Raw genomic sequence first — 15,371 nt, forward strand, 5'->3', positions numbered from 1 at the left:
AGTAGACATGTCATATCTGTGCAATAGTGCACTGTACTGCAAGTTTTTGACTGACCTCCACTGTAAGTGGAACCACAGACTCACTACAATTAGAAAGGTGTGGTTTCCCGAAGCTGGGAATTCTCTGTGCTGTGCTCTGCTGCACCTGTACTGCTGCCAGTGCATCATTGACTTCATAACTGATACACACATAAACCTTTATGCTCCTAGGAGACCACAGTCAATCACTCTGTTCTGGTGGCAAACAAGATGGGTCCAGATAACTGTGAAAAGAAGTTTCACCATTATCTTCTTTGATGATAAACTCAGGATGCTCTTGTGTGCATGGAAGCACAGATTTCAGAAAGGCAGAGTGTTCTCAAAATAAGAGTTGCTAAGTTTTTAAGTACCAAAAATAATTTAAGTGTTTTGACTGAGATATTTACAAAACATCAACAGCTATAGTACTCCAGAGAGTACATTTTCTAGTACAGCCCTATTCGAGGTGAACTATGAAACACCTGTAGAACTGATGGCATTATCAGCTTCGTTGCACTGCATACTTCCCATTTAAATAGAAAAGCTGCCTGTCTTAAGTATACCATTTCTATAGGTAATACATCAGTGTAAAGAATTAAAAGCCACCCCTTCCGCATCTGGGATTTTTCTTATATTATTACTTTTCACTTATTTTAGAGAAGACATTGTTAACTAGCAGGAAAGAAATTATTTACCTACTCATGCTGACAGGAGGTCCTTTCCTTTTGCTGCCTAAAAAGGTTTTAAGAACCTCTACATCACCTACATACTCTCCCATCACCATCAGGAGTTTTCCACTTGAAGCCTGAATTCCAGTCCTGAGCCTTACAACACGGAGACAACTTCAACAATTCTTTTTTTTTGGTAATGATTTAGCGCACTCAAGTGAGAGAGCTGAAAGTGCTCTGGGAAGAACACATATAACTAAGATGTACTCCTTTTTTTTGTTGGTCTTAAACCATTCAGGAAACCTCCACAAAGAGAGAGGTACTTTCTGTATATCAAAAGCAGCTGAGTGCACCCTCATCTACCTACACAATCTCTAATGTTTAATAAAACCTATAAGCTGTCAGTAGACACCAGATTTGAGAGCACTGGTTTTGACAGTTTGGAAAAAAATCCAAATATGGATATAGTTTCTGCCACTTGCTATCAATGATACACTTCTACAAATCAGCTACTGCAGATACATCAAACCTCGACTAAAAGAGATAATACGGGGAAATATTATGTCCTTCACCTACTTAGTACATTTTTCTATGCAAAAGTCTAGTCTGACACTACTAAGTTCCTTACCAAAGTGCATCTCCTATTTGAAAATGTAGATCTTTTGAAGCCAGCTCATGACACCGTACGGAAAAGGAGGCGAGTGCCTTGTCCCTACCTGACTGCCATGATGCGCACTGGCTGCGAGCGCTGCACCTTCTGCCTCGGGGACGTGGGCTGCAGGGTGCTGGACCCCGAGGCTGGCAGCTGGCTGCGGTTCAGCTGACCATTCTGGAGGAGCGGAGTGGTTTCCGACTGCATGCTGCACGTAGAGTATAAACTTTCAAACGAGGAATTCATGTCATTCACCAAAGCTTCCAGGTCCACATCGTCATCTGAAAGACAAAATAAAGGCAGTGTAACACACCTGGAAGTCCCAGGCAAAGGAAATGTGGCAAGAGCAAAGACTAAGTTTCAGTAAAATTATCACATTATTTAACTCTGTTTTTACAGTGCAAATTATTATTGCAGAAATTATTTATTTATTTCAGAGCAGAAAACCACAGCTAGTAAGAGCCAGCAATGGACATTTATTTCGTCTTCCTTGGTGAAAAGCTATGGACACGGAATAAATGTTACAGTATTTACTTTATATATGTGTGTATGTCTGCATTGAACCAGAATTTGGTGGGATTTTTAATAATGGCAATGTTAATGTGAAGCAGCACTTCACTTACTGATAAACTGACACCCATTTCCAAAGCATATCACTTACAAATACTTCAGTTTGCCTTGTCAGTGTATCAAGTTCAGATGTCCCAACACTGTAATAAACACTTTGCAAGCCCAAATAATTTAGAAGGAAAAAAACCTAAGACAGTGCTGCCGTGCTGGAAGACATCATTATACAAGTGATCATTATATGTTGCTAAAAATCCTACCATATTTTTGTGATATGGTATTTTGAAGGGCAGTCCAAGGACTTTAATATAAAAAGATCTATTTGTATCCTTGCTCTTGCAGTGTGATAGACCTCTACCTTGAAGAGTACAAAGTAAATCAACCAGGGACGTGGTGTGGCTGGCTGAAGGAACAGCAGTCCCTAAAAAGGGCACCAACCTTGCTATATATGCCACCTTACCTCACTGTAAATAAGTAACTTGTGCTCAGTCATTCCTCCTTAACAATCATAAATACTTTGCAAGACAAGAGAACTCTGCGAGCCCTTTGCACTAACCACGCTCTGAACTCCTCTTGCAGAGCACTGTAATTACTCCCTAGCCACAAGTTACATCACTCCCTATCAGGAGTTCAGTGGGCTGATGAACACACACATCGATATCTGCCTCTGGTTACAGCACAGCCACTGCCTGAACAGCTACTCCTGACCAAACAGAGCTTTGTGCAGCCAAAAATGTGCCCTTATTTTCCATCTGTATCGACTGGCCTGGCAAAATATACCATTGCTGCCTGCAAACTTTCTGTCTCACAAAACTCTTCATGACAGGGATGGAAAGTAGAGCAAAGTGATAGAGCTGGCAAACACACAGTGCTATGCAGCTTAAACACACTATTTTCCAATATCCATTCTTTTGCCATGTTTTCTAGGTAAATGAACCATCAGAAGCAGTTATCCAGCTTGCAACCAACTGCACTATTTTTTTTTAGATACCATAAATGATTTTGTACAAATATCATGTTTCTTGAGGATATAATCTAAAACAGCATCACTCAATTTCTGTCCACCAACAATGTGCCTTGATAACCATAATGAGATCTGAACATGGCATTCACGTGGCAATTGCATTGGGATGCTGATGACCTCAGTTCTTGGCGTTGGGTGAACAAAAGATCTGCTCAGAATTAAACAGGTGCTGGTCATGCCCCTACACCTGAGCTCTGTTTAGTGACCTGAAATACCATGTTTCTCTCTGAAAGTCAGTAGGCTCCTTACTATAAAGCAACAGCCACTTAACCTTCACTTAAAATGTACTCAAGAGGATTTCAAGGTTTGAACACGTGTCAAAAAAAAAAAGAAAGAAAAAAAACCCACATCACCCCACAAACAGGTTTCTTCCTTTCATTTCTTTACGGTAAGTTCCCTTCATTTTTGTATTTAACAGCTAATACACTACTGCTAAGACTCACCTTCACTAGGCTACACCATCTCCTCTGTATGTCAGCTAGTTCATGCATTTTCAACAATCTAAGCTTTGCTTTGCTTGGACAAAGTCTACAATAATTTTCCTGCTATTTTTAGTGATCTTGAGACAGAGCTGCAATTTAAATTTCATTCCATCCTCCAGATTCTTATCCTATTTGGAGAGGACGTATCGAAAACACTTCTTGAGCAATCACAAGGGAACCACAGGAGTAGGAGTATAAAGAGGGAGAGGCCAAATTACAAGGCTTTTAAATTTTATCATTAATCTAAAGTACTAGAAGACTGAGCTGTAGGGTGTCAGATGGCTGTCAAGTAAAAGCTTAGGGGGTGGATGTAGAAGACATAAAGGACAGACCCTGACCACAGAGTCAGGGAGTCAATTACAGCAACTAACAGCAATTGTTTAGCATGGTGAAAAGCAGAAAGGGAAGAAAGTTGAGGCATATATTCAGTGGAAGTCCATATGGCTTGGTCCCTGAGGGTGCTAATTTATTAACAATTTAGACAAAGCTATTAGCGTGCAAGATCATTAAGTTTTTAGGTGATTGTAACACAGGAGGAATGATTAAGAGTCATCTCAAGCTATCCCTGAATAATCAAATAGTTGCAAAGGTGTCCTATGTACCCTAATATGCATAAAATGAGGCACTTAATGCAAAACACTAAGCAAAACAAGTACATAGTTGAAAGCATTGAATTACCATTAGCAGGCTTTTAAGTATATCAATTACACACCTAAACTCAATTTCTAACAGGGCAGGCACTGGCAAGGTGCATAAAGAGTTCTCCTAATAATATGCTGCACTGAAGTCCAGAATCTGGCTTCACTCCTCTGTCAGCTCCTTTTCTCTGCAGGTGCAGCACTGTTAATAGTAACCCTCAGTCTTGCCATAAACCTCTTGCAGGAGCAAAAGATTCCTAAGATCCTTAAGCTTTTTGAAGACAAAGCCTGCAATCTTGAATTTCATACAGTTTCATCTCTATACAATGGCATTTACTACTAAATACCATTATGTTTTGGAGATTTCAGCATGATGCAATAGGAAACCTCGCTGCTGTAGCCTACACCTCGGAAGTGCCAGCAGATGTCTCAGCCTGCCAAGTAATCCACTATGTTACTGTGATGGCTCTCCACAGAGCTTAATTAAAGTCAAATAAGCCCTCCACAGGATTTCTAACTGTTCCAGCCATCTGCAGGTACACTGCTCAGAAGGGTATTTCATATATAGTGCGATCCTTCAAAGTATCTTTCTCTACCAACCAGTGAGATCCAGCCTCCATCAAGACAATCCTAATCAGAAAAAAAAATGTTGACAAAGCTGACTTTGAGAAGGCTAGCTGGTTAACAGCAAAATTCGCAAATTTTGCTGGACTTTGAGTCAGCACAGCACCATGCTGGTCCTCTAAGTATGCACACACAAATTTTGTAACTAATCTGAAAGAATCTAGCAGGCAGAGTTGCCGGTAGCTGAGGAGCCTCTAGCTCCCCAACCATCTTGCATACATGCACTTCCAGGGATACAAAAGGGTATTTTCCTTAATCTGTATTGAATTCTGCCATAAGATCAAGGAGTATGAAAGTGGACATTCAAGGTCTATTCTTGCACTTCAACTGAACAGCACAGAGGCTGCTTATCACTTTAATGCACAAACATGCAAACAGCCCTTAGCTTTTGACTGACATTTTTAAAGGAGAACACTTGCAAAACCTAGCTCTGACATACTTCTGGTGGTGGACAGGGTACTGGCAGATTTGTAGACTCTTCTGCGAGCAGTGTTCTTTCCCAAACAAGAACCAAAGTGCACACACTGGCAGTTGTCTGAACTTCACTTTGTTTCTTTGCCCACAACTTGTTAAACTTTGGCTTTGTTCAGAAACCAGCTCCACTGGATGTTGCAAGTAATATGTTTGGTAAAGGAAATCATGATTTCAATTACAAGAAAAGATTTAAAAGTTCAGTTCAAGGAAAGAGGAAAACTTTGTTACAAAACTGTACTAAACTAGTGAGCTAAGCTATCACGTTCCACTAGAACAAAGCACCTTGAATACATTTTTAATGTTTTTGAGCATAACATAGGAGGGATGATAACCCCTAAATTAGGCCTAAGCAAACTTTAATCTGTGCATAACCATGTCCCACTTGCCTTTCTGCTTCTAGCCCTTCTCAATCCCCTAGATCCTCATTTATTTACTTATTTTGGTAGTTGTTGGCCTTGACATGCTAAGCTCAGCTAACAAGACTAAGCAGGATCCCACTTATTCTGAAGCAACATAAAGCTGAAATGATCCCTGCTCATCTTCTGTGCCAGCCTCCCAAAGAAAGCAGGTATTTTCACAGCTGTCAAAGGGCTCATTGCATTGCAGAAATTCTATTTACTGAAAAAAGATGAACATGGAAAGAATCTCAGCTTTGGACTACAGACCAGGATGCATTTCATGTCTCTAAATGACAGTTCAGCAAATACCCTTTCCTTTTACATATGGTTCGTATGTGGGAACACTATGAAAAACATCACAGGACCTAAATTAGTTGTGATTTAAGAGGCTTGTAAAAACTTTTTGGTTTAAAAAATAAATAATTTCCTTCTCATTTACTCATTTTTGAATTTAATCACCCAGCATTATCCCTCGCATCAGGTCTGAGAGATAATTGATGCAAGAGCTACTAAGAATTCAGTAGAAGATTTATAAAAAGATTATAGCACTTTTTTGTCACCATGGAATTAAGTCTGATACTATATGAAGCCTAACAGCACATATATAAACAAAGGTTTGATACAGTAAGGCAGCTGTTGATTGATCTCCTATTCCTATTTGACAAGCTAACATGAGCAATCAGTTCCCCAAAATGAGTTTCAGAGCAGCACATTCAAGAGCCATCTTGACAAAACAAAAAAGCTAAGATATAACTAATATAAGATTTATTGAAGTTAGCTGAGTAGAGGATGGCATCCAAGTGGTTAGTAGTCCCTCCAGCACACATGAATTAACCCTCAAGGAGACGGATGGAAACAGTGCAAGAAAAGGAACACACAGTTGCATATACCCTACCATCCTGCATTGATGATGCAGTGAAACACTATGTAAATCACAGGTGACACAAGGAAAATACATTTATAGTAAAATGAACAGAAGAACTTAACCAGATTTGGACAAGGAAAAAAAAAGACATAAAATACTTGTGGTATCTACCTCAACATCCTGTTTCAAATCCTCCAAAACCGCATGTAAGTTATTCTGATTCACACTGGTGATGCAATTATGTTTTGCAAGGGTTTTGGCACTGTGGAAATCTCATGTCTTATGATCAAAAATGCAGGTAAGGATTACCACAGCGAGATCTGTATACAAACTCCTTTTATAAGACGACCCCTCATATTAAGGGGACCCCTTGCACAGGAGGACTGCAGCACATCCCTCCAGTACCATGGCCAAATGCCATTTTCAAAAGACTTGTCAGAAATCTCAATGACTACAACTTTTTGAAAGCATACTATTACTGACCACACACAGTTGTAAAGATGCAAAAAGAAGTCCATTCTAGGTAACACTCACACTGCTCTATTGCTTTCTCCCTCTGAGCATGTCACTACACTCGCTATGTTTACACAAATGTCTCATATCCCTCCGTACTCTGGTTTCAGCTTCCACTCATGCCACAGGCACCAGTTGATCTGCAATTTTTGTACAACTGGTATCCACAGCCCCCTATGGATGCATGTATTTAGTACTTGGCAGCTTCCACACCTCTGAGAGACACATGCAACAGAAGGTAGATGAAAATAAGCAGATCTCTTAAAATTTTTTTAAAACCCCAGTGTCCTCTACAGTGATGCTACAGCTGAATGACGCCCTCCATTCCCAATAGCCGCTCCAATTCTATGCAATCTCTCCCCTCCTGATTTCTTGAAAGCTCCATATGGATGGGAAGTTTTGTGCAAGAAACAAAAGGCAATATAAAAAAAACATTTGCAAACCCTACGCTTTCACACTGCTCTCCAGATCAGAGAAGGCTGTCAGACACAATTATAAAAATATCAAGACTGCCTCAGTTGAACATTAGAAGCTTAGAGGGGTTTTTTTTGTTCATTTCAAGTGAAAGCAGAAGACACAAAGACAACTTTGTGTCCTAGAGGCATCACCATCTCCACAGTGGCCACAGTTTGAATTAAAAATTACAAGCCTGAACTCCAAAACTTTATATACCCTGTGAGTCTCCTTATGGGCTTCTGCACTGAAGACTCCTTTCCTTTATTGCATTGTAATGTTCTTCAGCTTAAGTGAAATGCTCTATTTTGCACTGTAACTATGGTTGCTGGCCTACAAAATGTCACATCAGTGCATGTGCAGCTTGCAAAATGCTAAATGGACCATGCCGTGGAGAGAAGGGCAAGAAACAGAGATGCTCCTTGGTAAAAGAGCATGAAATTGAGATAGGCACCTGTGCTCTTTGAGCACACTGAAACAGCACACAGAGAAATCAACAGCAAACTTGTAACTGCTCCAGTATTCTCCAGGTAATTTTTAAATGCCACACACATCTATTGCCATTTCTGCCAGTAAGGCTGTGATGGCTAACACCAAGTATACGTACATTAATTATAGGTGCTGGAGAGAATTCTCTTTATTATTTCACACCTCTTTTCTAAAGGCTCATGGTTGGACTCCAGACACGTTCTTAAAACACACCTGATAGATTTCTTGAAATAGAAGGCAAACTAAATTGAACAAAATTAATGTTGCTAGGTAACAACTATAGGAATAAGCTACATATGAAAGGTGCTCATAAAAAAACCCAAAGCTTCAATGAGTAACAGGAGCAACTGGCTATAGGTGCCCTACAGCAGGAAGGAACGAAGTTGTACACGTGGATTAGTGCATAAATTGAGTTTTAGGAATTCTGACAGAAAAAGATAGAAAGTTAACAAATGAAAAATTCAGTTCTCATCCAGTTCACATACTTAACACTTGACATCCTAAAGAGCAGAGAAGATGAAAGCTAGGCATTTGGGGAATGGGAGGGTGGACAAGGAGGGATTATTTGTTTAATTACGGGGACAAACTAAGGCAAAGCATGTCTCTGATGGAGATTTTAATGGTTTTGCCCTTTGATGATGCTGCAACTATTCACAGACAACATTCACAAGGACCTCCCAATGTACATGCTCCCATTTCAAACCCAAGGATCGTAGAGTCAGGTTGGTCCCTTTGTGGAGTGGATGGATGTTGGTTGCCTCAACAGACAATTGATGTAGGGGGTATCACCATCGCCACTGCTGAACTCTTGCTTGACTGTACGGCACACACAAGTGTTGAAGCACTAATGGCACCAGTATGAGAGAAGGGCTTGAAATCCAAGGAGAACATCTAAACCATCTAGAATTCTGATTATGCACATTCCAACTATAGGAGATACGATTAAAATATGTAAGTCATGGCCAGTCTAAAATATGTAAGTCATGGTCAGTCCCTTTTCCAGACTCACACAGACCATTTAGAAAACAGAATTCCTGATACCTGTTTTCTCAAAGGAAATTTGCAGCTTTGGCGGGAGTGGGGTGGGGGAAAAGAAAGAATACCTTCCTTCCTAAAAAAAACATCAGGTCAAAGTTTGAACCCAAAGTCAAACAGGACACCAGATGATCCTGTGTGACTGCACAATGGGACTGCCCACCTCCTGTTGGGGGAGCACACCCTCGTCCAGCTATCGCTGATGACAGCAATCAGCTGGTGACCTTTCAAAACCCTCTTTGCAGGCCAATGCCTGTATAACCACTGCTCTATGGTAAATACTGAGTAAATGCATCACTTAAAGCAGAATACCAGATTAAGTAGACCTCTGGGAAACCATAGTTCTTGCACAGATTACAAAATCCAGTGAAAAGATTAATTTTCAAGTAACTGGTAACATCTGCAGTTTTCTTCCATGAACATGAGGTTCAGTGGTTTTCCTGTACCATTCTGTCATGTCACCTGCTTTTAGTTCATTAATTTAAAAAAAAGACTGATAAAGACCTTTAAAAAGAAAGCATTTCTTTGTTTGAGTTTATCAGGACAAGGAAAACCCAAACCAGCCTCAGTTACCCAGACAGAAGCAGCACCATAGAAGGCAGAATGGCATATTCTTTCAGAGGCCAAACCTGGGGCTGGAGTAGACTAATCCTCAAAAAATCCTTAAGGACAGAGCGGTTACATTGGCAAAGGAAGCAACACATCATAGGGTGCATAGGTCAGATGGATTTTCCCAGCCCAAAAGGAGATGTGAACAGAAGGAAAGCTAAAGATGAAGTCATAACTGTGTGAGGGGCAGTCATGAACCTATAGCCTTATTGTGGCCCACCCTTAAATCAGGACAAAAAAGAAAAGAAGGAGTGAACAGGAGACACAGACATCAGCTGACCCAGGGATTCTCCATTCAAGTCTTACCTTCCTGGTGAGATTAACCCGATGCCTCACTCTCAATGCGTTACCTCAACAGCAAAACTGAGAAAGCAAGCCCTGTCAGTACATCCCGAAATGATGATCATAGACTGTCACTTGTCCTTCCAGAGGACAGGGGTGGGGGAACACCTGGGCAGCAGAAGGGCTCCTGGCCCATGCAGCCCATACAAAACAAACAGAAAATCCACTGGAGCTTTTCAGACAACAGGCAAGCCCATGTTAACCTACTGAGCCATAAGGAACTTACAAGTCAGAGCTCAGGAAGCACAACGTCAGGTGGCAATGAAGAGGTGAATTGAAATACTGTCAGCTGACCACATGGCAAATGCATGACTGCATATTATATTAGACTGTGTATGACTATATATATAGTCATATTTATGAGAGAATGGCTTTAAGAAGATATCATGCATCAGTAAGAGCTGCAATTTGACACAGAAAAGATCAGGTTTAGTTGCATTTTTATTAAGATTACGTGGTCCTACATTAGAAACAGAACAAAAGGCTTTAAAATATCTAATAATTAATTTTTTTCTTATGTTTACATGCATAAAAATTATTTATTTTTCTAATTTATTCTACCATTTCCCATATACAGATTTCTACTCAGAGTGCTTCTCTAAACTTTTACTTGGATATTTTCTTCTTATTGTCCGTGCCAGAGAAAAAGAAGAAAAAAAGAGAAGGTGCAAACCAAATACAGACAAATAACACTACTACACAAGTCACAGTTTAAAAGGAAAATTGACATAGATGAGAAGAGCTACATGTGTCTTGCAAATTTAAAGCTATTAAAGGCAAAGTTAAAAACAGTCAAAGCATCTCTTGCTTTACTTTAGGGAACCTATGTTCTCCCTCCCTGATTAAATACCATAATACCCAGTTGAGTAATCCCAGCTGAACAATCCTTACAAATCAATATAAGTACCACTGCAGGGATTAGTCCCTCCCATCGTGCCAAGAAAGCCCAAGCTTTATCCCTGCTCCGGGAAACATCGTGCGTAACCTCCTAACGTGCTGCCGGAGCTGCAGCCAAAGCCCGCAATGCCCTGCCTGCTCCAGCACCAGTGCCGGCGGCTGCTCCAAGACAGCAGCGCCCGACTACCTGGGGAAGTCCCTGCCCAGCAGCCTGCAAACCCCAGGCTTCTTGCATAGGGGGTTCCATTTCAAAGCCACTCCTCAACAACTTCAACAAAGCTTTCAAGTAAAAAGTGTCTGGATGAAACCAGAAAGTCCATTAGCATTTCTCTTCGGGAAGTGATGGGTCTGCAGAGCTGGCATTGAAGCATTACTACTATTATTGTTATTATTATTATTAAATTAGGCGTGTCCCTCATCACCTGATACCTGAGCTAACCTTTGCTCCTACTAAGGTTAAACCATGAGTTTTAAATTTTGCTTCAAACAGGTTTGTTGCTGGCTTAGAAAGCACGTTTGAGGATGTAATATAAGTTCCAAAAGTTGCACACAGAAATTAATGAATCAGCTATTCCTCCAAGTTAATTAAATATTGCATCTTCAGCATATAATAGTTACCTAGCTATGACCAATGGACTTACAAAGCAGACAACAGGAATATTTCTTATTTAAGGTACTTCTTGTCAGACTTAACAGGACCAAAGTCATATGAAAAAGTAAAATGCTTAAATGCCAGGGTAATTTTGGTTTCTTTTTATCAGTTGCTTTAATAGTTTAGTATTAACTACAATTGTCATTTTGGTAAATTATCTACAAGAGACTAAACTGGGAGAGAGTTGTTTGGAATTGCAACACTGCATAAAAAAAGCCTCCTTTAAGAGCCTGTTGGGGATTAAAATGAATCTACTTGTAGAACGTTAGAAATTGCCTCTGACTTGACTTTTAAACCCAGTGCCTGACAAATAATGATGAGCAAGCCTGCCTACCTTAGCTCCATTTCAGAGATGAAGGCAGCTGCCATCCAGATGTCCTCTTATTGCCTAGGCAGCACCTCGATAGAAGCTTTGCCCACATTTCTTTGCCCTACTAAAGGAGCAGCATTTTGGGGCATGCATTTAATTTCATCTACACACAGATACGCTGTCCCTGAATCAGGCATCTATTTTAGGCTCTCCTTTCAGGCAACCCGAGCAGTTGCTTCTGAAAAAGCTCGTCCTTAGGGGTGCAGAACAAGGAGATCTCCCCTGGCCTTGCCAGCAAAGGGTGGATAATTTGTGAGGAATTACTGCTGTAACGAAGCGTGAACCTCCACTGCGTGAGAAGGGAACGCCACAGTCCTGCCGCACGGATCCCCAGATGGCAAAGCATATTGCTGCAGTCTCATCCCAAATGGCGGTGTGGAGCCATCGCTGAAGGTGTCTGTGCCCCACTCCGCTCAGGAGGAAAACAGTCATTTATAAAAGCTCTGTGATACCTCCCTCTACCATGACTACATTGGTTCCAAGAACTCCCGTTAGTCAACCTGTTTTGGTTTTTTTTAGCATAAAATAACAACTAAAAAAACCCCAACCCCAATCAAGGAATACGCCACCAACAACAACCCTGAGACCAGCAACAATACAAAAGAACAAGTAATCTACATTTACCATTCAAAACTTCACTGAAAATCAATAACGTCAGCCTAACTGTATTTAGGCCTAAGAAATCCAGAAATGTGTTAATGTTTCTTCTGAACTCACCAAATCCAGTTTCTTTTTTTTTTCAGCTAGGCAAAGCCTGGTCCTTCACGATTTAAATCCCAGAGATAAGCTGCGCTGGTGAAAATCAGTCAAGATCAGGCTCACTCAGGCAAAAGCTGCAGGTGTGCTATGCAGAAGACTCATCGCAGCTCAGTGTGAATCAAAACAAACTTGTCCATTTAGGCCTGTTTTCCTTCTGAGATCCATGTGGCTGATTTCACAAGCTGTGTGCATTCCTGGTTCAGGTACGCAGGGCATACCCCGTGATTTTGGGAAACCAGCCTGCTGCTCTTCTCCATCGCGTCGGTGTTCATGGAGCCCAATCCCCTGCCTAGACTCACCTCCTTGCACACCCACAGAACAAGGCTGGAAGCAGGACACAAGATATTTTCCCTCAAGGGTACTCTGTTAACAGACCATCGCTTCCTATGAGGCTGTCTCCACTTCCTTTACCTCACATGACAAGGATGTCACCAGCATGCTCAAATGAGCTTGCAAGGCGCCAATGTCCTGCACTGCGCTGCTTTAACTCACTCCCACCACTCCTCTTAGGAGAGACACCCCAAAAAACCTGTGGACACAGGGTCAGTGTTCTCAAGAGGTGAGACAACCTGCTCACCTCACTCTGTTTCACATCTGAAATACAGCCCAGAAAAGCAGAGAAGACTGGTTTGCTCCGCCAAAAGCACGCCCACGTATTTACAGACCTAGAAAGCCTTAGACCTAGAAAGAGGCAATGCGTCAACAGGACAGAGCTCAAGGTAGGCCAGAAGTGTTGCTGTAAAGCCCGAAGGCTCTGAAGGACTTCTCTCAGCGGCTTTTTAACAAAGTCAGCACCTCCAGGTTAGCCACCACGGGAGTATTACCCACAGGTGTCCCAGCAGCAAGCTTTCCCAGCTTGGGTTCCCCAACCGAACGACTCATCAGTGATGCTGCCCTTGCCTCAGAGGTGACCTGTATTAGGACTTTAGTATATTCCACATTCTGTCTCCGATGAGTACTTTTTCTACCTAGGCTCTAAAACTCATTGTCATCTTCTGAAGAATACTTATGGTTATTCTGGAGCCTAGAAGCTACCTAGCTGTAGTCACTGTGCTCATCACCCACTTGTCTGTGAGTTGCAGACCTTGCAACTTAAAAACCCATCATCTGCAGTACTTCAGATCTCAGAGGGACCTGGAAGACTCTACTATGCCTGAGCTCTCCAAGATTTTTCAACCACTTAAGGACAAACCACAAAACATACACAAAAACAGTAATTCCTTTTGTTCTTGAACAACAGCAAGCTCACAAATTATTGCAAAGATAAACAAAAAAATTAGCAGTACTCATGAAGCCTTGTTTTAGATATAAACTTATTACCATCCTAGCTTGAAAAAATTTAGAAGTGCATGCACATGTAAATTCTCGAGCAAGGTATGTTAATTAGGAGGGTTAACAAGGCACAGGCAGTACAAGACGCTCCCGCGCAGTTACAGATCCACTCAGACAGTGGTGCTGTAGAACACTCGAACACCACACTGCTCCCAACCTCATCTTGGACATGGCACAAATTGCCTGCAATTTGATTTGGACAGAAAGACTTAAATATTGTTACTGCAATCCTAACACCATTAATGAAACTACATACTAATTGCTTTGGTCAGTAGCACCTTATATACTTTAATTACTTAAGCAGCTGCTTGCTGTTAAGAACTCCAAATTTAGCTACATCTCATGCTATATTTTGAAAGGGGTTTTTTTTGTTTAGCTGGTTTGCCCCATTTAAATCTGGCTTTTTTTTTAGCTGAAAATGCAGCTATCTTGACAGAATCTTGTCCTTTTTAATAGGCACAAAGAGACTTAGAAAATGTAACAAATTCAGATTGATCTTCCCCTTGAAGCTTCTTGGCTTTAAGAAAAGTGCTGCAACCTTTTTCAACCTCAATGCAAGAATGTCAGCTCCTTTGATGCATTTCTCAAGTATCCTCACATGACACAGCTTGCTGAAGTGCTGTCATGAACCACTTGCGGCATAATGTTTACATAAAGGCAGAAATAAATACTGCGCTGCTTATCTCAGGTAAGCTGAAAGACAGTGATGACTGAAGCTTATTGCTACAATGCTGTGCTGTGGTAAAAGATTTTAGTGCAGAACTGACAGCAAATTACAACAGAGTTGTTTTTCTACAGATTTTCCTTATTTTATTGAGCTATGGAATTTGAGGGGTTTTCTCCCCTCCTCTTATTACGTGAGCTTAAAACAAGTCTCAAGCTTGTTATACCTACTTTATAGACAAAGTAAGAAATCAGAGTTACAGAAATGTACTATTCCAGTTCATTTTGGGACAACTTTAACATCACACGATTTTTTTCAAAGCTACAGGCACCATAAATAATGCAAGACTACAATATTATCTTTTGCTATGTCACTCCCCTTTAAAAAATTCAAAAGCATTTTCTTTGGTATGACAACATATTTTCACTGATGTTCCTTAATCTTCTCTTAGATGGACCTGAAGACCATCTGACTAGAAAAACAAACAAACAAGCACAGACTTTGTTTCCTTATTTGACAAATTTACAACTTAAAGCACAAGCCAAGGCAGCTGCAGCATAACATCAGAATGTATAGTTACCTAAAAATATTTTTAATCTTTAGTAGTAAAAAATAAATGAAGGTTCTTTCTCTTTTCTGATGTGTTTATGCACCTGAATGTACTTAACTCTAACCATAAAATGAATAAAACACTAACATACGGTCTCAGAACAGGAAAGACCTGCACTAAGAGCTTCTGCACCACGTAAAGCACTAGAAACCACTTCAAAGTTTCCTCCATCTCCAACAGTCCTCCAAAGTGGACAGTCCACGTGGGCTTCCTTTCAACTTGCAGTGAACTAATTT

The 15,371-nt window shown here is 40.8% G+C and overlaps 1 protein-coding gene across 2 annotated transcripts in view; it reads right to left on the reverse strand.

Annotated features, from left to right (window-relative positions):
* The window catches only part of GRB10 (growth factor receptor bound protein 10), a 144,842-nt gene that overhangs the window by 56,160 nt on the left and 73,311 nt on the right, over nt 1-15,371 (reverse strand). For both annotated transcript variants that reach the window (XM_048312624.1, XM_048312634.1), the window contains exon 4: nt 1,403-1,619. In XM_048312624.1, the coding sequence (XP_048168581.1) occupies nt 1,403-1,619 (217 nt within the window). The remainder of the gene's footprint in view (nt 1-1,402; nt 1,620-15,371) is intronic.

The sequence above is a fragment of the Corvus hawaiiensis genome, chromosome 1 (assembly GCF_020740725.1).
Source record: "Corvus hawaiiensis isolate bCorHaw1 chromosome 1, bCorHaw1.pri.cur, whole genome shotgun sequence".
Classification (NCBI taxonomy): Eukaryota; Metazoa; Chordata; class Aves; order Passeriformes; family Corvidae; genus Corvus; species Corvus hawaiiensis.